Source organism: Muntiacus reevesi, chromosome 18 (assembly GCF_963930625.1).
Source record: "Muntiacus reevesi chromosome 18, mMunRee1.1, whole genome shotgun sequence".
Classification (NCBI taxonomy): Eukaryota; Metazoa; Chordata; class Mammalia; order Artiodactyla; family Cervidae; genus Muntiacus; species Muntiacus reevesi.
The window spans coordinates 34,551,163-34,565,490 of NC_089266.1; the positions used below are offsets into that span (position 1 = coordinate 34,551,163).

General features: G+C 43.9%; 1 protein-coding gene and 1 non-coding gene across 2 annotated transcripts in view; both read right to left on the minus strand.

Moving 5' to 3' along the window:
• Window positions 1-14,328, minus strand: part of DNAH2 (dynein axonemal heavy chain 2) — a 102,977-nt gene that overhangs the window by 36,774 nt on the left and 51,875 nt on the right. Inside the window, exons 29-39 of the mRNA XM_065909937.1 lie at window positions 12,331-12,548; window positions 12,012-12,113; window positions 11,569-11,694; window positions 11,155-11,265; window positions 10,665-10,853; window positions 10,152-10,255; window positions 9,863-10,052; window positions 9,140-9,320; window positions 8,057-8,184; window positions 7,585-7,737; window positions 6,833-6,958 (exon numbers count right to left, since the gene is read on the minus strand). Coding sequence (XP_065766009.1) covers window positions 6,833-6,958; window positions 7,585-7,737; window positions 8,057-8,184; window positions 9,140-9,320; window positions 9,863-10,052; window positions 10,152-10,255; window positions 10,665-10,853; window positions 11,155-11,265; window positions 11,569-11,694; window positions 12,012-12,113; window positions 12,331-12,548 — 1,628 coding nt within the window. The remainder of the gene's footprint in view (window positions 1-6,832; window positions 6,959-7,584; window positions 7,738-8,056; window positions 8,185-9,139; window positions 9,321-9,862; window positions 10,053-10,151; window positions 10,256-10,664; window positions 10,854-11,154; window positions 11,266-11,568; window positions 11,695-12,011; window positions 12,114-12,330; window positions 12,549-14,328) is intronic.
• LOC136150357 (U6 spliceosomal RNA) lies at window positions 797-903 on the minus strand. The gene has a single exon (XR_010659792.1). It is a non-coding gene; the product is annotated as a U6 spliceosomal RNA (small nuclear RNA).

Below are 14,328 nucleotides of genomic sequence, written 5' to 3' on the forward strand. Positions count from 1 at the left end.
TGTGCTTGGTCCTGAGAACAAATTAGTGTTCATCCTGTTTCAGGGTTCACTGTCTAGTGGGGGAGCCAGACATTAAATAACTCACCAATTAAGTTAAAAAGGAATGCTTACAAAAGACAAAAACTCTGACTCGAGAAGATACATGCACTCCAGTGTTCATAGCAGTGCTATTTACAATAACCAAGACACAGAAGTAACCTAAATGCTCATCAACATGAATGGATAAAGAAGATGTGGTAGAAAAGAATGAAATAACACCATCTGCAGCAACATGGATGAACCTAGATATTATCATATTAAGTAAGTCACACAAAGGATTAAGTAACTCGACAGAGGATGAGATGGTTGGGTGGCATCACCGACTTAATGGACATGAGTTTGAGTAAACTCTGGGAGTTGGTGATGAACAGGGAGGCCTGGCGTGCTGCAGTCCATGGGGTTGCAAAGAGTCAGACGCGACTGAACTGAACTGAAGTCACAGAGAGAAAGACAAATATCATATGATATTACTTACATGGAATCTTGAAAAATTACACAAATGAACTTATTTACAAAGCAGAAATAGAATCACAGACCCAGAAGAAAAACTCATGGTTACCAGAAGGGGAAAGGGCAGGGATAAATTAAGAGTTTGAGATTAGCAGATACAGCTGCTATATATAAAATAAACAACAAGCACCTACTTTACAGCAAAATCACTGCAGATGGTGACTGCAGCCATGAAATTAAAAGATGCTTTGCTCCTTGGAAGAAAAGCTATGACAAACTTAGCATTTTATTTATTTATTTATTTATTTAAAATATGGAACGCTTCACGAATTTGTGTGTCATCCTTGCGCAGGGGCCATGCTAATCTTCTCTGTATTGTTCCAACTTTAGTATATGTGCTGCCGAAGCGAACACTTAGCATTTTAAAAAGCAGAGACATTACTTTGTCAACAAAGGTCGGTATAGTCAGACCTTTCTTTTTCCAGTAGTTTTTCATTTTTCCAGCAGTCATGTGTGGATGTGAGAGTTGGACCATAAAGAAGGCTGAGAGCCAAAGATTTGATGCTTTTGAACTGTGGTGTTGGAGAAGACTCTTGAGAGTCCCTTGGACTGCAAGGAGATCCAACCAGTCAATCCTAAAGGAAATCAGTCTTGAATATTCATTGGAAGGACTGATGCTGAGTCTGAAGCGCCAATACTTTGGCCACCTGATGCAAATTGCTGACTCATTGGAAAGGACCCTGATGCTGGGACAGATTGAAGGCAGGAGGAGAAGGGGACGACAGAGGACGAGATGGTCGGATGGCATCACTGACTCGATGGACATGAGTTTGGGCAAACTCTGGGAGATGGTGAAGGACAGGGAAGCCTGGCGTGCTGTAGTCCATGGGGTCGCAAAGAGCTGGACACGACTGAGCAACTGAACAACTTTACAGCACAACGAACCATATAAAGTATCTTGTCATAACCTATAATGGAAAAAAGTCTGAAAAAGAATATACATATAAATATATATGTTCAGTTCAGTCGCTCAGTCGTGTCTGACTCTTTGCGACACCATGAACCGCAGCACGCCTAGCTGAATATCTGGAAGTTCATGGTTCACGTATTGCTGAAACCTGGCTTGGAGAATTTTAAGCATTACTTTACTAGCGTGTGAGATGAGTGCAATTGTGTGGTTATATATTATATAAAAGATGTATATAGTTATAAATTATTGTAATTGTATATACACATATATATGTGGATATACATATATATAAAACTGAATCACTTTGCTGTACACCCAAAACTAACACAACACTGTAAATTAATTAGGCTTCAATAAAAATTTTGTGTGTGTGTTTTATTACTTTTTAAAATTTATTTATTTTAACTGGAGGCTAATTACTTTATAATATTGTAGTGGTTTTTGCCATACATTGACATGAATCAGCCATGAGTGTACATGTGTTCCCTATCCTGAAACTCCCTCCCAACTCCCTCCCCATCCCATCCCTCTGGGTCATCCCAGTGCACCAGTCCTGCGCACCCTGTCTCATGCATCGAAACTGGGACTGGCGATCTGTTTCACATATGATAATATACATGTTTCAATGCTATTCTCTCAGATCATCCCTCCCTCACCTTCTCCCACAGAGTCCAAAAGACTGTTCTATACATCTGTGTCTCTTTTGCTGTCTCGCCTATAGGGTTATCATTACCATCTTTCTAAATTCCATATATATACGTGTTTTTCTTTCTGACTTACTTCACTCTGTATAATAGGCTTCAGTTTCATCCATCTCATTAGAACTGCTTCAAATGTATTCTTTTTAATGGCTGAGTAGTATTCCATTGTGTATATGTATCATAGCTTTCTTATCCATTCGTCTGTTGATGGACATTTAGGTTGCTTCCATGTCCTGGCTATTATAAACAGTGCTGCGATGAACATTAGGGTACACATATCTCTTTCAATTCTGGTTTCCTCAGTGTGCATGCCCAGCAGTGGGATTGCTGAGTCATATGGCAGTTCTATTTCCAGATTTTTAAGGAATCTCCACACTGTTCTCCATAGTGGCTGTACTAGTTTGCATTCCCACCAACAGTGTAAGAGGGTTCCCTTTTCTCCACACTCTCTCCAGCATTTATTGTTTGTAGACTTTTGGATAGCAGCCATTCTGACTGTGGTGAGATGGTACCTCATTGTGGTTTTTATTTGCATTTTTCTGATAATGAGTGATGTTGAGCATCTTTTCATGTGTTTGTTAGCCATCTGTATGTCTTCTTTGGAGAAATATCTGTTTAGTTCTTTGGCCCATTTTTTGATTGGATTGTTTATTTTTCTGGAATTGAGCTGCAGGAGTTGCTTGTATATTTTTGAGATTAATTCTTTGTCAGTTGCTTCGTTTGCTATTATTTTCTCCCATTCTGAAGGCTGTCTTTTCACCTTGTTTATAGTTTCCTTCGCTGTGCAAAAGCTTTTAAGTTTAGTTAGGTCCAATTTGTTTATTTTTGCTTTTATTTCCATTACTCTGGAAGGTGGGCCATAGAGGACCCTGCTGTGATTTATGTCGGAGAGTGTTTTGCCTATGTTTTCCTCTAGGAGTTTTATAGTTTCTGGTCTTACATTTAGATCTTTAATCCATTTTGAATTTATTTTTGTGTAAGGTGTTAGAAAGTGTTCTAGTTTAATTCTTCTACAAGTGGTTGACCAGTTTTCCCAGCACCACTTGTTAAAGAGATTGTTCTTTCTCCATTGTATATTCTTGTCTCCTTTGTCAAAGATAAGGTGTCCATAGGTGCGTGGATTTATCTCTGGGCTTTCTATTTTGTTCCATTGATCTATATTTCTGTCTTTGTGCCAGTACCATACTGTCTTGATGACTGTAGCTTTGTAGTATAGCCTGAACTCAGGCAGGTTGATTTCTCCAGTTCCATTCTACTTTCTCAAGATTGCTTTGGCTATTCAAGGTTTTTTGTATTTCCATACAAACTGTGAAATTATTTGTTCTAGTTCTGTGAAAAATACCATTGGTAGCTTGATAGGGAGTGCATTGAATCTATAGATTGCTTTGGATAGTATACTCATTTTCACTTAATTGATTCTCCCAATCCATGAACATGGTATATTTCTCCATCTATTTGTATCCTCTTTGATTTCTTTTATTAGTGTTTTATAGTTTTCTATATATAGGTCTTTGGTTTCTTTAGGTAGATATATTCCTAAGTATTTTATTCTTTTCATTGCAATGGTGAATGGAATTGTTTCCTTAATTTCTCTTTCTGTTTTCTCATTGTTAGTGTATAGGAATGCAAGGGATTTCTGTGTGTTAATTTTATATCCTGCAACTTTACCATATTCATTGATTAGCTCTAGTAATTTTTTGGTGTATTCTTTAGGGTTTTCTATGTAGAGGATCATGTCATCTGCAAACAGTGAGAGTTTTATTTTTTCTTTTCCAATCTGGATTCCTTTTATTTCTTTTTCTGCTCTGATTGCTGTGGCCAAAACTTCCAAAACTATGTTGAATAGTACTGGTGAGAGTGGCACCCTTGTCTTGTTCCTGACTTTAGGGGAAATGCTTTCAATTTTTCACCATTGAGGATAATGTTTGCTGTGGGTTTGTCACATATAGCTTTCATTATGTTGAGGTATGTTCCTTCTATTCCTACTTTCTGGAGGGTTTTTATCATAAATGGATGTTGAATTTTGTCAAAGGCTTTCTTTGCATCTATTGAGATATATGGTTTTTATCTTTCAATTTGTTAATGTGCTGTCTTACATTGATTTATTTGTGGATATTAAAGAATCTTTTTCATTTTTAATATTAAATATCTTTTTAATATGTTATTGGATTCTGTTTGCTAGAATTTTGTTAAGGATTTTTGCATCTATGTTCATCAGTGATATTGGCCTGTAGTTTTCTTTTTTGTGGCATCTTTGGTTTTGGTATTAGGATGATGGTGGCCTCATAGAATGAGTTTGGAAGTTTACCTTCCTCTACAATTTTCTGGAAGAGTTTGAGTAAGATAGATGTTAGCTCTTCTCTAAAGTTTTGGTAGAATTCAGCTGTGAAGTCGTCTGGTTCTGAGCTCATATGTATATATATATATAATTATTATATATATAAATATATATATAAATTATTATAATTATACATACACACATATATGTAGATTTACATATATATAAAACTGAATCACTGTACACCCGAAACTAACACAACACTGTAAATTAACTAGGCTTCAGTAAAAATTTTTAAAAAATAAAAAATAAACGAATGCTTATAGAACCATGACACATGTGGGTCCCAAAAGAATGTGACCTTTTAAAATATACAGCCAATGCAACCAAATAATTTCAAACATACACAGGATTTTACTTGTATCTCTCAAAATACACTAAAAGGCCTCACTTCTACTACTTCCTTCCACTGTCTGAGAATTAGTTGTATTATCATGTCATGTTTGTGTGTATTTATGTGTGTGTATGTGTATTGAGCATCATGCCCCAAGTTTTTTTTTTTTTTTTTTTTTAATTAAAAAAATATTTATTTACTTGGCTGTGCCAGGTCTTGTTGCAGCACACTGGCTTGTTAGTTGTGGCATGTGGGATCTAGCTCCCTGACTAGGGATTGAACCCCAACCTCCTGCATTGAGAGTGCAGAGTCTTAGCCACTGGATTACCAGGGAAGTTTCTTAATCTCCATTTTTAACAGGGTTTTCTCGTTTCCTCAACTATATTTCGTGTCCCCCAAACTAGAGACCTACTATTTTTACCCTCTAGTCTTCTGCCAAAGTGGAAAAGGGACGGCTATCCAGGAACATCCTTCCTGGTATAGATGCCTTTTTTAAAAAAAAAAAAAATCCCTTTAGAGTAGTTGCAGCAGGTTTTCAAAAGGAAACAAAATTTTTTTAATCCACCCTTTTACCTAGAAGTCCTCTCTGAATATAATGAGGTTGTTGGTTTTTTTAAATTTCAATTATAATATATTTTTTCATTTGTAGCAATTCTATTGGTTCTTTTGAAGTCTACTCTGTTTAGAAGTCTCTTGTTCCTGGATCACAGTTTCAAACTTCTTATTTTTTTAAACATACTAAATGTAGGTACTTTTAGAATTCTGTGCTGATTATTGTCCATATCTGAAGTCTCTGTGGTTCTGATTGCGCTGTTCTGTTGTTCTCTGGCTTCCCTTCATGATATCTTGTTTCCTTGTTTGTTTTGTGATTTTTGACCAGAAGCTGCTCATTTTCTTAGGCTTTCACGAGAATTCTTTGGGCTTTTAAGTTTAAGTTTCATTCTTCTAGAAATAATTTGCATTTGTTTCTGCCAGTCACTTGGGGAAGACACTAACAACCTGGAAATACTTCAAATTAAATTCTAAATTTGAGATTTGGGGGGAGTACACAGTAAAATAAACGATGACCAGAAACCACGCGAGGGCTGACTCAAGGTTAGGAAGTCTCAAAGGAGATTCTGCCCCTTCCTCTCACCGCTAATGGTCGTGACAAGCAAGTTTCTTTACTGTACAGACCCTCCTTACTGGTGGGTTTCTCACTTTCCCACTTACTGAAGGTGTTTTCCCTTGTGGGCCAAAGTCTATGCACGACTGGGTTTTCTGTTATACCTCAAAACCTGAGCTACTTTATCTCCTTTCCTCAGTGCCTTACATTCAGCAAAACCTTTCAGGGAGAAAGCCAGCTTTGTCATTCACTTGCCTCCCTGCTTTTATTTCCCCTTCTCATCCCAGAATTCCTTCTTTCTTGCCAGTTTAGCAGTACATTTTAAAAGGTGTGTTTTAATATTTTTATCCAGCATTTTAGTGGTTTCAGTGGAAAGGATCACTCAGGATATCTAAACTGCCATATTGCCAGAGAAGAAAATTCCTACACATTCTAGAATTCTCCTCCCTTGGCCCTTTCCATTCCACCCTTCTCCCTTATCAAACAGCTCCTAGCAGTCTCTCCTCAAAACTCCCTGAATGAGGAGAGAGGCAGAGACAGGAGAGGGCTGACAGGTATAAAGTAGGAAAGCCAGTGGACCAGAGATCTCCATGAAGTCAAGGAACTGATGAGTAGAAGTCCTTGAGCAGGTGAGTCGGGGTCTGGGGAGTTGAGGGGAGAATGTAGAATGTTGGAATAAGTTTGTATCATTCCCTAACCACCCTAAATTGGGAGTCCCACTTTATAGATAAAGTAGCCCAAAGAAAGGGTAACCGTCTTGCTCAAAGTCATAGCCAGTTGAATGGATAGCCAGTGAAGGGCAGAACAAGGCCTGGAAGCCAGATGTCTTGTTCCCAGGACACCACAGGATCCACATTCACACAAGAGGTCAGGGAGAGTCTTGGGAATCAAATACCTTGCCGTAGTCAATGACCGGCAGCTCGATGCTGGGGAACAGATCTTGCACGATGGCATTGAAGAGGGGCACGTCGACGGAAGTCAGCTTGGCAATATTCATATCTCTCATTGAGAGCAGCAGAACCTTCAGGGGAAAGAGACAGACTCAGGCTGGAGGAGCCAGGGCCCAGCTCTTCATTAGGCCTTTCCTTTCTAGTGGGGTGAGAGGCAGGAGCTAAGAACAAGGGAGGACTTCCCTGGTGGTACAGTGAACCAGAGTCTGCCTGCCATTGTAGAGGACATGCATTTGTTCCCTAGTCTGGAAAGATACCACATGCCGTGGAGCAACTAAGCCTATGGACCACAACTACTGGAGCCCCCACTCAAGAGGCTGGGAGTGAACTACTGAACCCGAGTGCTGCAAGTACTGAAGCCCAAGCATGTAAAGACCATGCTCCATAACAAGAGAAGCCACTACAATCAGAAGCCCATGCACGGCAACAAAGAGTAGCCCCCAGTCACCACAACTAGGGAAAGCTCATATGCAGCAATGAAGACCCAGCACAGCCAAAAATAAATAAATAAATAAATAAGAAAGAAAAAACAAGCTAGTCTTGAGCAACAGGACAGGTGGAACTTGGGCAACACCAAGGAGGACTGGAAGAGTGGGAAAACTGATTGAGGGAAAGTAAGGATGTGAAAAACTCCAGTGACGGTGCAGAGGACCAGTGATGGTGGTGGTTAAAGGTCAAGATGGCGTCCTCAGTCTACCTCTTCATCAGACAGGTCGGGCTTCAGGCGGCGCTTTTTGCCAGCATAGCGCAGGAGGGAGGTGAGGGCACGCAGGCCGAAGTCATAGTGGTCCTGTCTGGAGAGCTGCTGCACAGCCAGCGAGTAAAGTGTATACACCTTCTTGGCCAGAACCTGGAGGCCAAAACAGAGGAAGGAACCATCCATTTCCCATAAATTCCTTTGCTTCATGTAGTTACAGATACAAAAAGCTGGGTGCCCAGGCATGAAGCAGCTGGAGGACAAGGGATGAGAAGATCTTGTGAATTGTGTCATCAAGGACCAGCAGCGTGATAGAGGGGAGACCTTTCTCCTCTGGATTCTCTTGCCCCCATATCCTACTGAGAGTCAGGTACATTTCTTGTAGGGTAAACTGATTGTGAGGACTTTACGGGGGGTGGTTCTTGGGCCCAGAGGGTAATCATGGATGAGAGACAAGAGATGATCAGAATACCTTGCAGTTGCCAAAGCCTTCCCCAAAAAGAATGATTTCTGCAATAAGTGTAGAGTCGGGCACCACCATGGCAATTGGCCGGAACATGGATTTAAGATTGTCGGGAAGCTCTGTGCGGCCAGCATAGCCTGGAAAACAGCACCACGTATTCAGAATCCATGAAAGAGTAAGCAAAAGTGTTGATTGCTCAGTCATGCCCAACTCTTTGAAACCCTATGAACTCTTTGAAACCCCGTCAGGCTCCTCTGTCCGTGGGATTCTCAGGCAACAATACTGGAGTGGGTAGCCATTCCCTTCTCCAGGGGACACTGCTTCCCAAAGACCTACTTCCCCATCAATCCCATTCTACCCATTCTCTGCTTCATCCTGAGCCCTCTCCCCAGCTCCAACTCCAAGATCTCTTGCTCTCTCATCTCAGCCCTGGCTTTTCCCACACTACTCTGCTCTTCTTTCCTACCCCCAGCCCTTTCCTTATTTGCTGCAGGGCCCTGCTTCAGACTCAAATTACAGAGCTGTCTTGTTCCCATCTCTCCAAGTTTCATGGATTGGGTGGGCCAAAAAGTTTGTTCAGGTTTATTTGTTAAGATGTTATGGAAAAACCTGAATGAACTTTGTGGCTGACCCAATATAACTCACTCAGTGCTAATAGAAATCACAGCTGTTTCTCTGATTCTTTTAGAGCGGAAGCCCTTTCCTGTTTTCTCCTTGATCCTACCCACAGAGCTGTTCCTAGGCAACAGTGATGAGAGACCCTAGGCCCTGCATTTCAGGGAGGTTCTCTCACCCAGTAAAAGGGATGGCAGATAGACCAGAACTCTAGGAGCTAGTTCAACAGAAGAATAAGGCTAAGTACCTTGAAAGACTAGGATGACATCTATGCACCCGAGCCAACACTAATCCCTTTAGGAAAAACAGTAAGGTTGCTTCCCCTTCTCCTAGAAATGCATATGTTCATCCTCTCACACTTTGTTGCCTTTAGCAGCACTGCACTCGGCTAAATACACTGGCCTGGGGTGGGGGAGGGGGAAGATGCATGGGCATTTGCCCTCAGGAGCCCCATCTACTCTACTCCCAGGCCCTTACCAGGGTTCATGGTGATGAAGATCCCACAGGACCACACCAGATTGATTTCAAAGCCCTCGAAATAGAAGCGGGTGAGGCCAGCAGCCAGGGCAGAGAGGATGGACAGGATCTGCTGGGCCACCACCGACAGCACCTCCACATTGATGCGGTTAAACTCATCAAAACAGCCCCAGGCACCCGTCTGTAGTGGGGGGGAGGAGGGGCAGAGTTGCTGGGAGGAAGACAAGTGACCCCGGACTGGGAAAAACTAGAAACTGTGACTAACCTATCCTCCCCCCGAAGTGTTTGGCTAGGAAGAGCGGCCTCTAAAATGAAAGTGTGCAAGTGTGCATGTGTGCGTGTGTGTGTGTGTGTGTGAGAAGGGGCTGTTGTAGTTTTGTAGTTTCTGGCGAGAACTTTCCATCAGACAGGAAGGATCTAGGAGAATGCCTGAGAGTAGGGGGTAGAAAAGAGAGCTGGGTAGGGAACTTGTGGGTGTTGAGCGCCCCCAGCATGCACGACTTCATACAAGTTCTCTTACTGAATCCTTACATAACCTCCTGATTTTGCAAATAAGCAAAGTGAAGCGCAGGGAAGCGCAGGGACTTCCCCAGTTGTAAGACCTAACTGAGGCGATGCAGTGTCATCAGTTACAGGGCACTGAAGCAGATCTGGGTTTCAGCTGATTTTCTGAAACTAAAAGATATACAGGGGGCCTCCTGGCCAGGCTGGCAGGATGCTGACCTGAGCCAGGCCTGAGTACATCCGGCCCATGGACTTATAGTCCAGGCCCTCGGAGCAGTTGACCACGATGACGTATATGCCGAGGGCCTTGCCCAGGTCCTTGACCGTCTCAGTCTTCCCTGTGCCTGCAGGACCTTTGGGGGATCCGCCTCGATGCAGGTGCAGGGCTGTGGTCAGTGTCATGTAACACCTGTGAGTGGAGGACAGGATTCAGGCCAAACTCCTAGAAGCCTTGACTCAGCATTCACTGCCCCCACCCCAAGCACCCTGTTAATTCCCCACGGCCGACCTGTCGGTTAGGGGGGTGATGACGAGCCGGCCAGAATTACCCAGGTACTCATAACCATACTGGAACTGTGTGTTGGTCTGACGGATCATACAGTCATCGAGATCCTGGGAAACAGGGCAGAGTAAGAGAGAGGTGGGCACGGAGGAAGAGTCAGGACTGTGGCTGAGAGGGGGGCTGGAAGCATCAGGGAGAAGACTGGGGGCTCCGTTTAGAGTTGGAAGGAGGGACGGGTTTACAGCTCAGATGGAAACTGGCAATTGCGCTGCACATGTCCAGCCCAGTCCGTGGCAGCAGCTACTGATCAAAGGGACACCTAGAGTGGGCACTCCCTGGAAACATGCCTCTTGCCATTCCTGACGTGGCAGATCCAAGAGAGAGTTACCAGCTGGATTAGGGTGATGGCTGAGGACTGAGGGCTGGGCTGAGATATTACTGTTTTTAGAGAACATGAATTTCATTAAAGCGTCAGTATCGGGTTTAGGGTACAAGAATGGGAAGCTGGCCCTTCCACACCTTCTCCCAGTAGAAGCGCAGTTGGCTGAGCCAGTCGAAGGAGCTGACATCCATGAGGCCACTCTTATAAAGCTTCTCCAGCACATCCCGGGCGTGGACTTCTATCGTCACCAGGGCCACAATTTTGAGGCGCATGATCTTGGTCAGGTTCCCCCTGATGGCCTCAGAGTATTTATTCAGTATTGACACCTGTGGAATGAGGCGGTGTAGAAGGTGTGCTGAACCACCAAACCCTAATCGTCTTTGTCCCAGCCTCGTTCTTCTTCCAGCTTTGAGGCTGACCTCACCCCCACTGCAGTTCCTGACCCTCAACATCAGCCCAGGAAGACATACTTCTGACCCACCTGACCTCTCCTCGTTGGACACCTCCCATAATGTACCCCATTCTGACCCCTTCCCACCAGCTCATTGCTAATTCTCACTCCAGTGGATCAGCCCCTCCTTCCAACTCTGGTGCCAGGGCCTGGTCATTCTGGTGGTGTCTCCCCACCTGCTTTTTCTTCATGACCTTGAGGATCTTCTTGTCTGCCCGCTCCTTAGCTGTCAGCAGGCACTTGGTAACATCGGCCGTCCACTGGATCTGACTGGCGGTGATCACCACCTGGGGCATGTGTGGAGGCTCTATTCCAAAGGCCCATCCCTGGCCACCCACACAGCCCAGCTCCCATATCCTGGCTCATTCGGGACCAGGTGCTTCTGCTGTCAATACAGTTGACCTGTTCTGGAGGGTGGGCACGGGCCTAAGTCAGGAGCTAAGAGTCCAGCATGCAAGCTTCTGGGTCACAGCCCAGAACAGGGGGCAGGACACCTGCCTTTTGAGTGACTCCAGACTCTGTCTTTACACTGGCTGCTCCCTTGTGGCTCCGTCCTCCTTATTCCCTCATTTCTAGTAACCCCAGCTCACCTGGCCAGCCCACTCCTTCACCCACTTGTCCCTCTTGTTGAGAAACTTCTTGAGGGCCAGGCGGCAGTTCCGGAGAAGGTCCCGGAGGGTCACTCTCATGGTTCGCTCCACATCTCCAAGCCAGGACTATGGGGTAGGTGAGAACAGGATGGCTCGGCCTCAGGGCCAGAGTAAAGAGTGCCCAGAGTGAAGGTGATTGGGAAGGAGGATCCCGGGGCTCTGGGGCCCAAGAGAAAAGCGGGAGCTGGGCAGCAACTGGCTGAAGTCCCTGAGGGGCTTGGAGACCGGGGTCAGACGGACTTTAAGGAGAGCACGGTGGAGGTTAGAGTTCTAGGCATGGCAGGTGGGAGGCACAAAGGCCCCTTCACAGAGATGTTCTCTCCTTATAGAGCCAGCAAAGTTAGAAGAATGAGCCTGCTTCTTAGATGCTGGCCACAGCTCACCTCCACAGGCCCTTCCAGAAGCACTGGGTGGAGGAAATCGATGTATTCACCGTCACCCGAGAACATTCCCAATGCTTCCCATTTGCTGCTGGGTCCCCCAACCTGCAGAAGTAGGAAGCTGTTGAGCCCTTTGGGGGTCATTTCTGCTCCTCTCACCTCCCCCTCTATATTACCAGTTCTAGGAAGTTCTGTCCCAGATACCCAGAATCATTACTATCCCCCTCCTCTTGGAGGGGCATGGTCTCCTCAGAGGCGGTGAACTCACTGATTTCACCATCCCTCCCCCACCCTCCTGCCCGACGTGGCCACCTCCACCGACCTTCTGCATTCTCAGCAGTTTGATGTTGTCAAAGCATTTTTTGAGGTGTGGCTGCACAGCCTCCGGGTTGCGAGACTGGCCCAGAATCTCCAGGAGGTCATCATTGGACAAGAAATAGAAGCGGGGGAAAATATGGCGCTTGGTCTCCAAATACATATCTAGGGACTTCTGGATGTCTTCAAGGATTGTGTTCATTTCTATCAACGTGTCCAGGAGGCCTGGGGAGGAGAACAGTGAGTGACATTGGTCGTGGTCCTTTTACCATTGTCCTGAGTGGATCTGGAGCCTCCACCTATACCCACTCTGCCAGCTCGTGAATGCTGGGGCGTGGACTGCCATATGGTTTTTGGAAGCAGAGAAGTGTCCCCCAATCACTCTTTTCCCATCCTCCTCATGAACTCATTATTAAGTGTTCAGTATACACTATGGTACATATTATACATTATAATTAACTATGCATATATGATTCCATTAATATAACTACATATCCCATCAGTCTCTTTCCACCAAAGTAGTGGGGGCTCTGCCAATCATCCCAAGAGCTTCTAAAAGTGAGAGACTGTTCTGCCCATAAACAATTCAGCAAGTTAAATCATTAGATTTAAATACACATCACATGTGCCCAATGAAAAAGATTCGCCATCACTGGGACTGCCAGTGTTCCTCATGACAGAGTGAGAAGAGTACTAGAGGAATTCCCTAGTAGTGCCTGGTTAATACACTGCGCTTCCACTGCAGGGGGCACGGGTTTAACCCCTGGTCATGGAAGTGAGATCTGCAAGCTACATGATACAAAAAAAATGCCCCTCACTGGGAGGCAGATGTGGCTGTTTCATTTATCAGCATGTCATTTAACCTCAGGGAGGTTTTACCTCTTTGTAAAATAGTAATAAGATCCACCTCAAAGAATAATTCGAGATATAAAATAAATTTTGTTCACATCTATAGGTTCTCGATAATGTTAGTTTCCTCCCAGAGTTAGATTTTGATTGGCTTATTCCCTGACCTTCCCAGTTTCTAGCTTATTGAAGAAACTATGGATCCCCTAGAGTCTGAACTCCAAGGTGACCCTCAGGCCTTCAAGGACAGAGTCTACAAACCATTAGAGCCTTTGAATGACCACATGAGTAGTCCCTGGAGACCACAGGGAGACCTGGTAGCCGTAGACAATGTAGATTTGTTCTGTGTGTTCAACCAAGAGAGAGTGTTGTTTTTATGGCTCTGCTTATACATTGTTCTAAAATGTAATTATGTCAATTATCTCAAATATTATTAATAAAAATTCAAGTTCTCGCTCTATTTTGCACATCCTAATACTTATATATTATCAGAGTAATTGAAATAAAGTGGGTTTTTTTTTTTCATGTGTAGAGTTAAGGTTCTTGGGAAAATTTTTCAATTGTTAGATTGGCCCAGGCAAATAAACAAGTCTTCCGTATCTCCTACCAAAACTCTTCTCAGGCTACCTACCCACCCATCCATTGCCCAACCTGACGTTCTGGTTCTTTACCCCTATTGACCACAAATAACCAGACCTCACCACATATGCGTACATCTCCCCCATCTCCTTATCCAATCCCCATGTCTACCAAAGTGTCTACATTAAAGATTAGTTAATCTATTAATAATAAACTAATTAAAGTCAAGGTAATAACAATAGCTCCTAGTAACCAAAGATTTTCTCTGTGCCATTTAATGGGATAAGCACTTTATCTGCATTATCTCATTTACCTACATCATCCCATTGAATGAACCACATAGAGAAGAAGAGTGATTCCTTAATCAGAGTTTTTTGAGACACAGTGCTAATAACAGCACTACCTTTATGCTAGACACTGCACTGAATGCTTTATACTCCTTTATTATCCTCACAAAGACCCCAAGAAATAGCTATCATTAACCCTTCACTGTGGGAATTCCTTGGCAGCCCAGTGGTTAAGACTCCATGCTCCCAATGCTGGGGCCACAGGTTTGATCCCTGGTTGGGGAACTAAGATC